The 13,389-nt window shown below is 37.9% G+C and overlaps 1 protein-coding gene across 1 annotated transcript; it reads left to right on the top strand.

The window, feature by feature from the left end:
- Positions 1-11,870: 11,870 nt before the first annotated feature.
- LOC103666275 (olfactory receptor 5AN1-like) lies at positions 11,871-13,069 on the top strand. The gene has a single exon (XM_040638729.1). It carries the CDS (start codon positions 12,131-12,133, stop codon positions 13,067-13,069), a length of 939 nt encoding a protein of 312 aa, XP_040494663.1. The 5' UTR covers positions 11,871-12,130.
- Positions 13,070-13,389: the final 320 nt, after the last annotated feature.

Here is a 13,389-nt window from a genome sequence, read left to right as displayed (position 1 = left end):
GCTGATTGTTTTCCCTCTAAAATCAGGAACAGGACAAGCACGCCTCCTCTCACCACTTTTATTATACCTAGCACTGGAAGTACTAGTCAGAGTGATTAGACAAGAAAAAGAAATAAAATGCTTTCAAGTAGGAAAAGATGATGTAAAATTTTTGGTCTTTGTAGAATCATGTATTCTACAGCCCAAAATCTGTTAGAACTAATTTCAAATTTAGTAAAGTTACAGGACAAAAATCAATCAATCAGTCAATCAATAAAATAAAAGCCTGTGACGTTTCTATACTAATAATGAGCTAGCAGGAGGAGAAATTAAGAAAGAATTCTCATTTACAATTGTATCAAATAATATAAAATACTTAGGAATGAATTTAACTAAGGACGTGAAAGACCGGTATAACACAATTATAAAAGAAATTGAAGAACACAAATAAATGGAAAGATACATAATGCTCATGGATTGGAAGAATTAGTATTGTTAAAATATCTATACTTTCCCAAGCAATCTACAGATTAAATACAATTCCTATCGAAATTCCAATAGCATTCTTCACAGAACCTGATTAAACAATTTTAAAACTTATATGGAACCACAAGATACTGTGAATAGCCCAAAGCAACCTTGAGATGGAAGAACAGAGCTGGAGGCATTATGCTCTCTAACTTAAATGACACTAACAAGCTATAGCAATCAAAAGAGTATGATATTGGCACAAAAACAGATACACGTATCAATGGAATTGAGAGCCTAGGAGAAAACTCACACAGTATGGATAATTAGTTTACAACAAAGGAGCCAAGAGCATACAATAGAACAATAAAGCAGTCTCGTCAATAAATGGTGCTGGTAAAACTGGACAACCTCATGGAAAAAAATGAAACTAGACCACTATCTAATATCATACACAAAAAGTAAGTCAAAATGGGTATTAAGTGGGACACATATTGCGTGGAGCACTGAGTGTTATATGCAAACAATGAATCATGGAACACTACATCAAAAACTAATGATGTACTGTATGGTGACTAACATAACATAATAAAAATTTTAAAAAATGGATTAAAGACTTGAATGTAAGACCTGAAACCATAAAATTCCTAGAAGGAAACATAGGCAGCAAGCTCCTCGACATCAGAGTTAACTGATGTGTTTGTGGATCTGATGCCAAAGGCAAGGGAAACAAAAGCAAAAACAAACAAATGAGACTACATCAAAGAAAAAGCTTGTGAAGGAAAAACAGTGAAGGAAACCATCATTGATACGAAAAGGCAACTCACTGAATGGCAGAAAGTATTTGAAAATGATATATCTGACAAGAGGTTAATATCCAAAATATATAAAGAACTGATACACAACAAAAAAGCCAAACAATCCAATTTAAAAACTGGGCAGAAGACCTGAACAGACATAATTCCAAAGAAGACCTATGGCCAACAGACATAGGAAAAGATGCTCAACATCCCTGTTCATCAGGGAAATGCAAATCAAAAGCACAATGAGATAGCACTTACACCAGTCAGAATGGCTAGTAGCAACAAGACAAGAAATAACAAGTGTTGGAGAGGATGTGGAGAAAAGGGAACACTTGTGCAGTGTTAGTGGGAATGTAAGTTGGTTCAGCCACTTTGGAAAACAGTATGGAGGTTCCTCAGAAAACTAAGAGTAGATCTACCATATGATCCAGCTATTCTACTTCTGGATATTTATCCAAAGATATCAAAAACACGAATTCAGAAAGATATATGTACTCTTATGTTAATCAGCATTCTTTGCCATAGCCAACATTGGGGAACAACCTTAGTGTCCATCAGTGGATGAGTGGGTAGAAAGGATGTGAGGGCATGTGGATGGCTCCGTTGGTTGGGTGTCTAACTCTTGATTTTGTCTCAAGGCATAATCTCAGGGTCGTGGGATCAATCACTGCGTTCGGCTCCATGCTCAGTGTGGAGTCTGCTTGGGATTCTCTCTCTCCTTCTCCCTCTGTCCTTCCCTGCTCATGAGCAATCTCTCTGTCTCAAATAAATAAATAAAATCTTTAATAAAAAAATATATGCAAAATGGAATACTATCGGCCATGAAGAAGAATGAAAGTTTGCCATTTGTGACAATATGGATGGACCTTGAAGATATTATGCTATGTGAAATAAGACAGATGGAGAGACACAAATATATGATTTCCCTCATATGTATTCCATCTAAAGACACAAGATAAACAAACGTAATAATACAAAAACAAACTCATAGGTACAGAGAACAACCGATGGTTATCAGAGAGGAAGGAGAGTGGGGAGTGTTAAAATGGTGAAGGGGGTAAATTATGTGGTGATGACTGGTAATTAGACCTTTGATGGTGATCATGTTGTAGTGTATATAGATGTTGCTTATACTGTACACCTGAAAGTTATATAATGTCGTTAGTTTCTTGGCATAGGCAGGCCTGGATCATGCTGCTTGGTATGTTTCCAGAGAATGTGTAAGATCTCAGTTAGTTAGCTTCACAAGTTATAATGACTGTCATGGTGTGTTTAGGGTGCAGGAAGTGAGTCCCTGATCTGAGCTTCCTAGGGATTCCAGGACCTTAAGTTGATCAGGAGCAGAAGAGCTAGGAGACATGGACTTCCATGAAGACAGAGTCCAACTAAGAGATTTTCAAGAAAAATTTAAAAAGATTTTTTTTCCATTCAAGACATTATGGACTAATTTCATAGATATTACATTATTATATATACAGAACATTATACTTCACATAGTTGCATCATTTAGATTTGATATTTTTTTCTGTTATCATATGAAGATGGCAGGTGAGAAACTATACTGCAGATACTACAGATAGAACCTTTGGGCACATAGAGGTCGGCCACAGTCTTCCCACTGTAGCAACAACTCATTTTAATATCACAAAGTGTGATTTGTGGAACATACATGGTTCTTTGTGACCAAAACATGACATCTATTTTGTGGCTATGGTGCCCACATTCTAATACTTTTGGTGTTATACCTTTAAACTATCTTAAGAACCTGCTCAGTTTAAGGATTAAGTTATTACAGGTCTTATCAAAGGGAATATGTAAGTACTAACCTATCAGCAAGAGTTAAATAATTCATTGCCTCCCCACCCCTTTCTCCCTAGAAGTGAGAATAGTTGAAGTAGATCAAATCAAGAATGGGACCTTATCTAAAACATCTCTTTATCCCTAGTCACTGGTAGGGTAGATGACTTTCATTTTCAAAAAACTAGAAACAAACAAACAAAAACCCTAGAAAGAAAGAAGCAAAAAATGTTTGTGGTAATGATGTTAAGTAGATATTTTTAGTGAAGGATTAGTAATGTAGCATAACTTTGGAAATAACTCCAAATCAGAACATAGAAATTCAATGAGTATTAATAGAAGGCAGGCTTGTAATGCATCCCCATTAAGTGCTTTATAGGTATTATCCAATTTGCTTCTCTCTATGAAGACCTACTCTATGAAGTAGCTACTACTCTCAGCCCCCTTTTATGGTAATCCTCAGGTGATAATCCTGAGGCTGGGAGAGGTGAATTTGCTCATGGTCACACAGTCATCAAGTGGAAGGGTCAGAATTCTACCCAGATTGGTTGATACCAATGCCCCAGGTTGTAACCATGATTAGTCATGGCTCTGTCACGAATTAGTTTTACTGATTTCCTTACTACCTCAATTTCCTTGCTTACACATAGGAAATAATGCCATGTCTGCCTCACAGGCTGCTGTGATGTTTGGATCTGGTCAGATATTTGAGAAAATGTACAAATGTATACATCTAAAATGAAAGTGCTTTGTGTACAGGGAAATGTTCAGATATCTAATTTATTTCAATTAAGGTATTTTACCAGGTAATATGTTACCAGTGTCATCTTGTGCAAAGCTTTTAGATCCTCTGGCTTTAGGTTCCTCACCTGGTAATTGAAGGTATTGGACTGGAATATTCCTAAGTTCTTTCCAGCTCTAATGACTCCTCAGTTTCTAATAGAAGAACTATAATCATATGGACATGATTGAACAATGGGGGAAGTGGGGAATGGAGCCAGAAGGGAGATGGCAAAATGGGACATGAAATTAGCAGGGACAAAAACTCCATGACAACCGTGACTCCAGAGAACAAGTACCTAGAGGGTTTTCTCCCTCTAATTGTCTTTTCACCTAGTATCTCTGTCCTTAACAATGACACATTTAAGAGGATATCCAGTTGTGGGCATTTCTCTTAATCTGAGTGGACAGCCTATTTCATGGCCAAAGGCTCCCATCTTGGAGAGCAATAGAACCCACCTGGAAAATTCCTTTGGAAAAGAAATAAGTTTCAGCCTCTGGCAAGAGCTCTGTTTTCTTGGGGAATCTGGGTCAAGGTGAGAGGGCAAGACTTGAGAAGAACAGTGGATTCTGTGCTATCCCAAAAGCCATGTAATTCTTCCAGTAGGAGCTGTGTGGAGCAAGGTTTATGGTCCTCAGTCTCTTGCATTCTTCACCTCTTCCTCACTCCCACACCCTCTACTGTGGTCTCTTTCCTGGGTTCTCTTTCTTCTTACCTAACTTCTCTGACCCTCATTGAAAATGTCTAATCTAAAATTTCAGGGATAATTCTGGGATGAGGGATGAATGTTGAGTTCCAGTTCTGCAATTTCTGAAGGGTGTGACCTTGAGCTCTGTTACCTCCTGTTGTTTTTATTTTCACCTGTAAAGTGGGGGTAGTGGGATTCTTTAGAATCTAAAGAGACGATTATTGTAAAAGCTAACAAATATTAAACGTCAATAACAGAACACTAAATTAAAAATAGCAATTTACTGGGGAGCCTGGGTGGCACAGAGGTTAAGCATCTGCCTTCGGCTCAGGGCGTGATCCCAGTGTTGTGGGATTGAGCCCCACATCAAGCTCCTCAGCTATGAGCCTGCTTCTTCCTCTCCCACTCCCCCTGCTTGTGTTCCCTCTCTCGCTGGCTGTCTCTATCTCTGTCGAATAAATAAATAAAATCTTAAAAAAAAATAGCAAATTACTGACTTTCAGGGGAATTTCTTAAGATATCCCATATTCTTATCTACATTTTCCAACTTCATCCCAAGGACTCTTTGAATTTTCTTTTAAGGAGTGTGATGTTATAATAATAGTAATTAATTTGATTTTTGTGTTAGTATATAGCTTTGATTGATAATTTCTGAGTAGCAAAAGGCAAGCAGGTCACTAAATAATGATATAACAAGTACTCATGTATAATTCCTTTGGCCTTTTGAAATATTTCAAATAGCTCTCTGTGGTCATCTTTAATTTCCTGCAGATCTGGAGGCATAGGTGTGGGCAACAGACATATCAGAGATGCCTCACTTCAAGGCATTGTTGGTCTATCTCTTTTAACTTTTTTTTTTTACACTTACATTTTTCTTCATTGCAACTTTTTGGCTTTCCTTACCTGATTTTGTACTCTTCAGAACCTTATGAACTGGCCATGTCCTCATTAGTCAGAATTGGAAAGACTTTGATTAGCTAGATGCACATAGTAAAATCTCCAATTAATATTTACATCAGTCATCTTTTCTTTAAATTACCTTGAGAAATGCTGTACCCACACAAAAACTTAACCAAAAAGTGAATTTTCCCCCTTTTCCTATACCTTATCAAAGTTTAACAAGATACATTTTATCATGGATTAATTAAACAATCCACAATTCTTTATCTGTTTTGGAATGATAAGCCACATAAAATACCTTTACCTCTGGCTGCCTTTGTCACCAGAATGTAATAAGAAAGTGAAGAGCCTTACTGCAAGTGATTGATCAGAAGCTTGACTTCTTTTCACTGAACTAATCAATTATGTTGGTGTATTGGGTGATGTTGTGCTTGAGAGTTTATATTTTCAAAATATTTTCATTGACTCCAACTCATCATGGATAAAATTGTGGAGAAATCATATTTGCAACACTTTAGGAGTCAACAGAAAGATTTCCAATCTCATAAAACCATGATTGAAATGATTTAAGATAATTTCAGTTTTGCATCCAAAAGGGGTGAAAGAACCATTGCTCAATATGTAGTTATTCAGTAACACAAATATTAGTATACAAGGTGCTTATCGTTAAGTAGTGAGGCATCTCCAGTAGAGCACGTACTATGTAGAGCCTCGTCAGCTCAGAGTACCTCATGGTGGTGGCACATAAAAAGGGACATGAGGAGTTTACAGTCCAGCTGACTGGGAGGTAACGGTGTAATCCGAGATAGAAATAAATACAGTCATTGCCTAACGATATTCTTGACTCTAGGCTTAGAGACCTTAGAAAATAATTGATCTAAAGAGCTCCTTCAGTATTAGTTTGCTTTATTTTTCTTTCACAGAGAGGAACAATAATGGGGATGATAATTGCTAACATTTATTGAGCCCTTACTGTTTTAAGCCCTTTATGTCAACCAATCCTTGCAACAGCTCTCTGAGGTGATAAGTACTCTTAGTGCTGTTTATAGATGAGGCAACTGAGGCACAGAGAGGTTAATAACTTGCTAAGGATGACCCAGCCAGTAGGTAAAAGCCAGGAAATTCTGAAAGTCTGTTCTCTCTGTGATTCTCTCTCTTCTTCAATTCCCCTCCTTCACCTCTCCCTTTCTGTCTTACTCTGCTTACTTTTAAGGATATATATATCTTAATAACTTTTCTTCTTATAAATATAGGTTTGTCAAAAATTGATCAAATGCAGTGTGGTTTAAGAAGGAAATCAAAATCATACCATTCAATACTTTTGGCATTTGCGTTTGGCTCACACATGTTTTTGTATGTGAGAGAGAGAGAGACAGTGAGAGACAGAGACAGAGAGACAGAGATATTATATAAATCATTTCTCTCATCCAGAAAGGTAAAACTATTTTGTGTGCACTCATCCTCAGTATATGTGAGTGCCTATCCCTTACTGATTAATGTCTTTAATATTAAAGACATATCCATATTGTCTTTTCATATTTTCTGACTGTTTTTCTCATTTCATCAATTGTATTTGAAAAATATTTTATATAATGGGTTCTTCAACCATAAGCAAGTTTTAAATTTTTATATCATATTTTTTTCTCAGAGTTTTTGGCTTTGGTGTTAGATTTCAGGAGTTTTTTTTCCCATCCCAAGATTATATAAATGCATGTTTATTTATTCTTTAATGATTTGTATTTATAGTGAGCCAGGTCTCACAGACCATTTATGAGAGAGTTTATCCTTTCTCTGTCAATTTAAAATACTAATTTTGTGGGGCACCCGTCAGTCAGTAAAGCATGTAACTCTTGATCTTTGTGTTTTTGAGTTACACAGTGGGTATAGAGATTACTCAAAAAAATAAAATAGAAAATAAATAAAATTAAAATAAATGGTAGTTAAAAAACAAAAAAGAAAACCTACTTTCCAAATTAAAAAAAATACTAATTTTGTCATATGTTAAATTCTTACCAATATTTAAATTTATTCTTAAATATGTATATGTTCTTTTGACATACCTGTTTTCACAAGAATAACTAGTTTTCTATGATTATAATACTTTTTACTATCTGCAAGTGAAGTCCTTTCTAATTATTAATTTTTACCTAAAATTATTTGGCTGTTACTAATTTACTATTTCATCTCAAGGAAGGACAGTTGGGTATGTCGCACAGCCAAGGGGTGGTATCCATTACAAATCTGTTAGTGAGTTCTACCATGCCGATTCTATCAACCAAAAATATGAAATATACCTTTGTAGTATTTTGTAACTGAAAATATAAACTTTGACATGTTTTTGACATCAAAGCCCATATAGCTTGATGCTAGTTGCCAATTGACCCAAGTCTATTTGAACTCAAGAGGGGTGCCTGGGTGGCGCAGTGGTTGGGCGTCTGCCTTCGGCTCGGGGCGTGATCCCGGCGTTCTGGGATCGAGCCCCGCATCGGGCTTCTCCACTAAGAGCCTGCTTCTTCCTCTCCCACTCCCCCTGCTTGTGTTCCCTCTCTCGCTGGCTGTCTCTCTCTGTCGAATGATTAAATAAAATCTTTAAAAAAAAAAAAAGAAAACTAAATAATTTACCATGGCCCCAGGTGCTTTTACTTGCTTCTACATAAGGTCTGAATCTGTATTGCCTAGAGGGAAGGATGCCTGACTGTCTGCAGGACTGATGATGTCCCAGGAATTTCCCCAAATTAACCCATAAAACTCTAGTATCCCGGGCATGCCTATCCACAGGCACAACTGTCTTTCATGGTTATCTTAAGCAATCAATGATAGTAATAGCCAACACCTATTGAACAATGAATGTGTACTTAATTGCATGCTGAACATGTGCATGAATTTCCTCAGATAACTGTCCCATTAACCTTATAGTTTAGGGGTTCTTGTTGTCCATACTTTATTATGAGTAAATCTGATCTAGTGTGTTTAAGCCACTGGGACAAGTTCTTAGAGAGGGATGGTATCAAAATTAAAACTCTTTTTTCCATTTTATTGAGATATAATTGACAGAATACATTGTATAAATTTGAGGAATACAACGATTTCATATATGTATGTATTACAAAATGATTACCACAGATTCATCACTTTGCATAGTTATAGTTTTCTTCCTTGTGATGTGAACTTTTGAGATCTCTCTCAGCAACTTTCAAATATGCAATATAGTATTGTTAACTATAGTCATCATGTTGCACATTACACTTCCAGAACTTATTTATCTTATAAATGGAAGTGTTGGCCACCTTCACCCAATTCCCCCATCCCCCACCCCCTGACCCTGGCAATCACAAATCTGACCTCTGTTTCAATTAGTTCAGTTTTTTTAGATTTCACATTTAGTGAAATCATATAATGTTTGTCTTTCTTGGTGTAACTGATCTCACTTAACATAGTGCTCTCAAGGGCCATCCAGGTTGTCACAATGCCAGGATTTCTTTCTTTTCATGCCTGAATTATATTCGTATATATAATATTGAATATTAACATAAATATTATATATAACAATATAATATAATAGCTATATCATGATTTCTTTATCCATTCATCTTTTGATGAACACTTAGGTTATTTCAATGTCTTGGTTATTGTAAATAATGCTGCAGTGAGCATGGGGGTACAAATATTTCTCCAGGACACTAGTGTCATTTCCTGTGGATATATATACCCAGAAGTGGAATTGCTGGATCATTTGCAGATCTATTTTTAATTTTCTGAGGATCTCCACACTGTTTTCCATAGTGGCTGTGCCGATTTACATTTCCACAGCCGTGCACAGCGTTCTCTATTCTCCACATCTCTGCCAGCATATGTTATCTCTTAGCTTTTTGGTGATGGTTATTCTGACACATGTGAGTTGATATCTCATTGCATTCCCCTGGTGATTATTTTCTTGCTATTAAGTTGTTTGAATTTGTTTTACATTTTGGATATTAACCTCTCTTGCTATTAAGTTGTTTGAGTTTGTTTTACATTTTGGATATTAACCTCTCTTTTTAAAAGATTTTATTTATTTACTTATTTGAGAGAGAGAAAAAAGAGTGAGTTGGGGAAGGGACAAAGGAGGAGGGAGAGAGGAGGTGGGAGCGGAAGAGGGAAATAATCCCAAGAATCTCAAGCAAATTCCATGCTGAGCATAGAGCCTGATGCAGGGCTTGATTCCACAATCCTGAGATCATGACCTTAGCCAAAAGCAAGAGTTGGTTGTTTAACAGAGTGAGCCACCCAGATGCCATGGATATTAACCTTTTATCAGTTATGTGGTTTGAAAATATTTTCTCCCATTCCGTAGGTTTCCTTTTCATTTTGTTTATCATTTCTTTTGCTGTGCAGAAGCTTTTTAGTTTGATATAATCCCATTTTTTTTTTGTTTGTACTTTAGGTGTGATATCCAAAAAATCACTGCCAAGCCATGTCAAGAAGTTTTCCCCCATGTTTTCTTATAGGAATTTTATGGTTACAGGTCTTATATTTCAGTCCTCAATTCATATTGTGTTAATTTTTGTGAGTGGTGTAAGATTTGGGTCTAGTTTTGTTCTTTTGCAAAAGAATATCCAATTTCCCCAACACCATTTATTGAAGAGACTGTCCTTTCCCCATTAAGTATTTTAGGCTCTCTTATCAAATATTAGTTGATCATATAGGCATGGTTCCGTTTCTGGGCTGCACCTAAATGTATAAAGCCACTGGCTGTACTCTGCTAGAGTGCTCCTGAGTTTGGCAGCTTCCCAGGAGCTTTGGCCAGGCTTCCTGGTTGGATGGTGCTGAGGGATACACTCAGCAGTAGGTGGGGCCATGAATTGATTTTTCTGCCTGGACAGGGTGGAAACAGGCTCTAAGGCCAACAGGGCTCATTGTTTGAGGTTCTGAATCAGGCAGAACTATGTGCTTTAGTTCCCTGGAAAAATGAAGCTGCTGTCCTGGCTCTGCAGCTGGGCAGCACTGCTGGCTGCTGGACTATGTTCCTTTCTAGGTGCTCTGGCCAGGTTTCCTGGCTGGGCTGGGCCTGAGAGGATAAACTCAGCAGTAGACTGTCTATGAATTAGTTTCCTGCTTGTGCAGAGTGGCAGAACAAGCTCCAAGTCCAGGAAGCTTACCGTTTCAGATCCTAAATCAGTCAGAACTGCCCATCAAATTCCATGGAGGTCAGATGGGGCCACCTCCGGTTGGGATTTCTACTTGGGTGCTAATGTGAATAGGAACTCAGTCTGCCAAGATCTGAACACTGGTTGCTATAAGTCCTGCCCCACCTCCATCACAATCTGATTCCCAGTGGCCAAACTGCACAGATTCCCCTGTGATCCCCAGGAGGCAAGACCAGATTGGATATCCCAAGAAGTGACCTACAATTCTAGGGGAGCTGGATATCCACCTTGGGATCTCTCTCTCTTTTTTTCTCTACTGGGGAAACCATAGGCAAAAGGGACCATATCCTGTGGTGTGGCACTGTGTCAGCACGGGAGAGTGGCAATAAATACTATCAGAGTGTGGTTGACCTCTACCCTTCTATGTGGTCCTTCTTGGTCTCTATAATCCAAGGTAGGTGTTTCTGCCTCATTGCCATGTCCTAGGATTGTCACAATGTTGTCTTGTCTATGAATAGTTGCTAGTTGTACTTTTGGGGAGGGGACTGATGTCAGGAATGACCTATGGTACCATCTTGATGATACTGCTTAGAACTAAAACTCCAAAGTCTGAACTCTTAACTACAGTACTATGCTGTTTACTAAAAAACAAATACTCTAAAATTGAGACGATAGTTGGGGCAATAGTGAGTTGTGCTAGCCTCTGTATGGAATAGTTCATATGAAGGCTTCCCTAAGAAAACGTATTCCATAATTTTATTGAGCACACACTGTGCCCCAAGAGAATGTTATCAGAATTACATAATATGGTGTAATTTTCCAGGCCATTTTGGATATGTTTTATTAAGTATATTTGTTAAAAAGTTTGAAAGGGGTGCCTGGGTGGCTGGCTCAGTCATTAAGCGTCTGCCTTCGGCTCAGATCACAATCCCAGGGTCCTGGGATCGAGCCCTGCATCAGGCTCCCTGCTCAGTGGGGAGCCTGCTTCTCCCTCTCCCAGTCCCCCTGCTTGTGCTCCCTCTCACGCTGTGTCTCTCTCTGTCAAATAAATAAAATATTTTTTAAAAAGAAAAGTTTGAGAAGTTATTATAAACAGGGTTATTTTTCTTATGGGTGAGATAAGTTATTTTAAGAACTCTATCTAGATGACCATCTGGGGGAGAAGAGCTATTCCAAATTTATTCTATAATGATGCCACTTATCCTTTGCTATTATATAACTGCAGTTATATATTGAATTTTCAGAGGTCTTTTAAAAACATTATTTTAAAGGTGACTTACCTTATTTATAAGAACCACATGCTTTCTATTGCTTTTTTTTAAAGTTTTTCATCAATTTTTAAATATCTTTTTTAATTTTTATGAGACCTCATGAAATAATTGAGAACCTGAAGCACTTTTAAAAAGGCACTTCTTCATAATTTGAGATGAAAACTGGGTCTTTTCATCAGGACAGTGAGGCATTGCTTCTTTCCCTGTACTCATTGGAGGAACAAAATTGGCACATATGAGAATTGTAATGCTGTCCTTTCACCTGAGTCAGCGGTGCATTCTCTTCTCTCTTTTCTGATTTTAGAAGCAGCAAGTCAATGATTGGGAGAGGAAATATTACAGAGATCACTTATTTCATCCTTTTGGGATTCTCTGATTTTCCCGGGATCCTAGCAGTGCTCTTTGTTGTATTCCTGCTGATCTACATTTTGACTCTGACTTGGAACCTGTGCCTCATCGTCTTAATAAGGATGGACTCTCACCTCCACACACCCATGTACTTCTTCCTCAGTAATCTGTCCTTCATAGATATCTGCTATGTGACCTCTACAGCTCCCAAGATGCTCTCCACCTTTTTTCAAGAGCAGCAGACTATCACCTTTGTGGGTTGTGCTGTTCAGTACTTTGTCTTTTCAACCATGGGACTGAGTGAGTCTTGTCTCCTGACAGCCATGGCTTATGACCGATATGCTGCCATTTGTAATCCACTTCTCTATTCAGCAATCATGTCACCCACCCTCTGTATTCGGATGGTGCTGGGATCCTATTTGGCTGGACTCTCTGCTTCTATATCCCAATTGTGTACCATGTTTCAGCTCCACTTTTGTGGGCCTAATGTCATCAAGCACTTCCTCTGTGACATGCCCCAACTGTTAAATCTGTCCTGCACTGACACTTTCTTTGTACGACTGTTGATTGCTATATTAGCAATGCTCTTTGGGATAATAAATGCCCTCATTATCATGATATCCTATGGCTATATTGTCATGTCCATCATGAAGATCACTTCAGCTAAAGGCAGGTCCAAGGCTTTCAACACCTGTGCTTCTCATCTGACAGCGGTTTCCCTCTTCTATACCTCAGGTATGTTTGTCTATTTGAGTTCCAGCTCTGGTGGTTCCTCCAGCTTTGACAGATTTGCATCCGTATTCTACACTGTGGTTATTCCCATGTTGAATCCATTGATTTACAGTCTGAGGAACAAGGAAATCAAAGATGCCTTGAAGAGGTTGCAAAAGAAGAGATGGTCTTGCTGAGGTCCTACCCAGATCCGTCCTATCAGAAACCTTAACCCCCAGTAATATGCACATGAATGGACTCTAACAAAATTCCTACTGCCTTTGGATAAAGAAAGCTTAATTTGACACAGATTATATGCCAAATGGACTGACAGCTGACTTGATTCCACACAATCCCAACACCTCTAAGTCCTGGAGGTTCTTACTTTCACCCTACGTGAGGAGTGGCCTCATCATTTATTAATAGTCTGCAAGTATTTGTAAAATGTTAAGGTTTAGAAACTCCTCACTTCTTTTTGCTTCAGACATTGATCCCTGTTCAGTCTCAGACCTCTGAC

Source organism: Ursus maritimus, unplaced genomic scaffold (assembly GCF_017311325.1).
Source record: "Ursus maritimus isolate PB19 unplaced genomic scaffold, ASM1731132v1 scaffold_23, whole genome shotgun sequence".
In the NCBI taxonomy this organism is placed as follows: Eukaryota; Metazoa; Chordata; class Mammalia; order Carnivora; family Ursidae; genus Ursus; species Ursus maritimus.
Note: the sequence above shows the minus strand (reverse complement) of the source record. Positions and strands in the feature narration are given on the sequence as shown.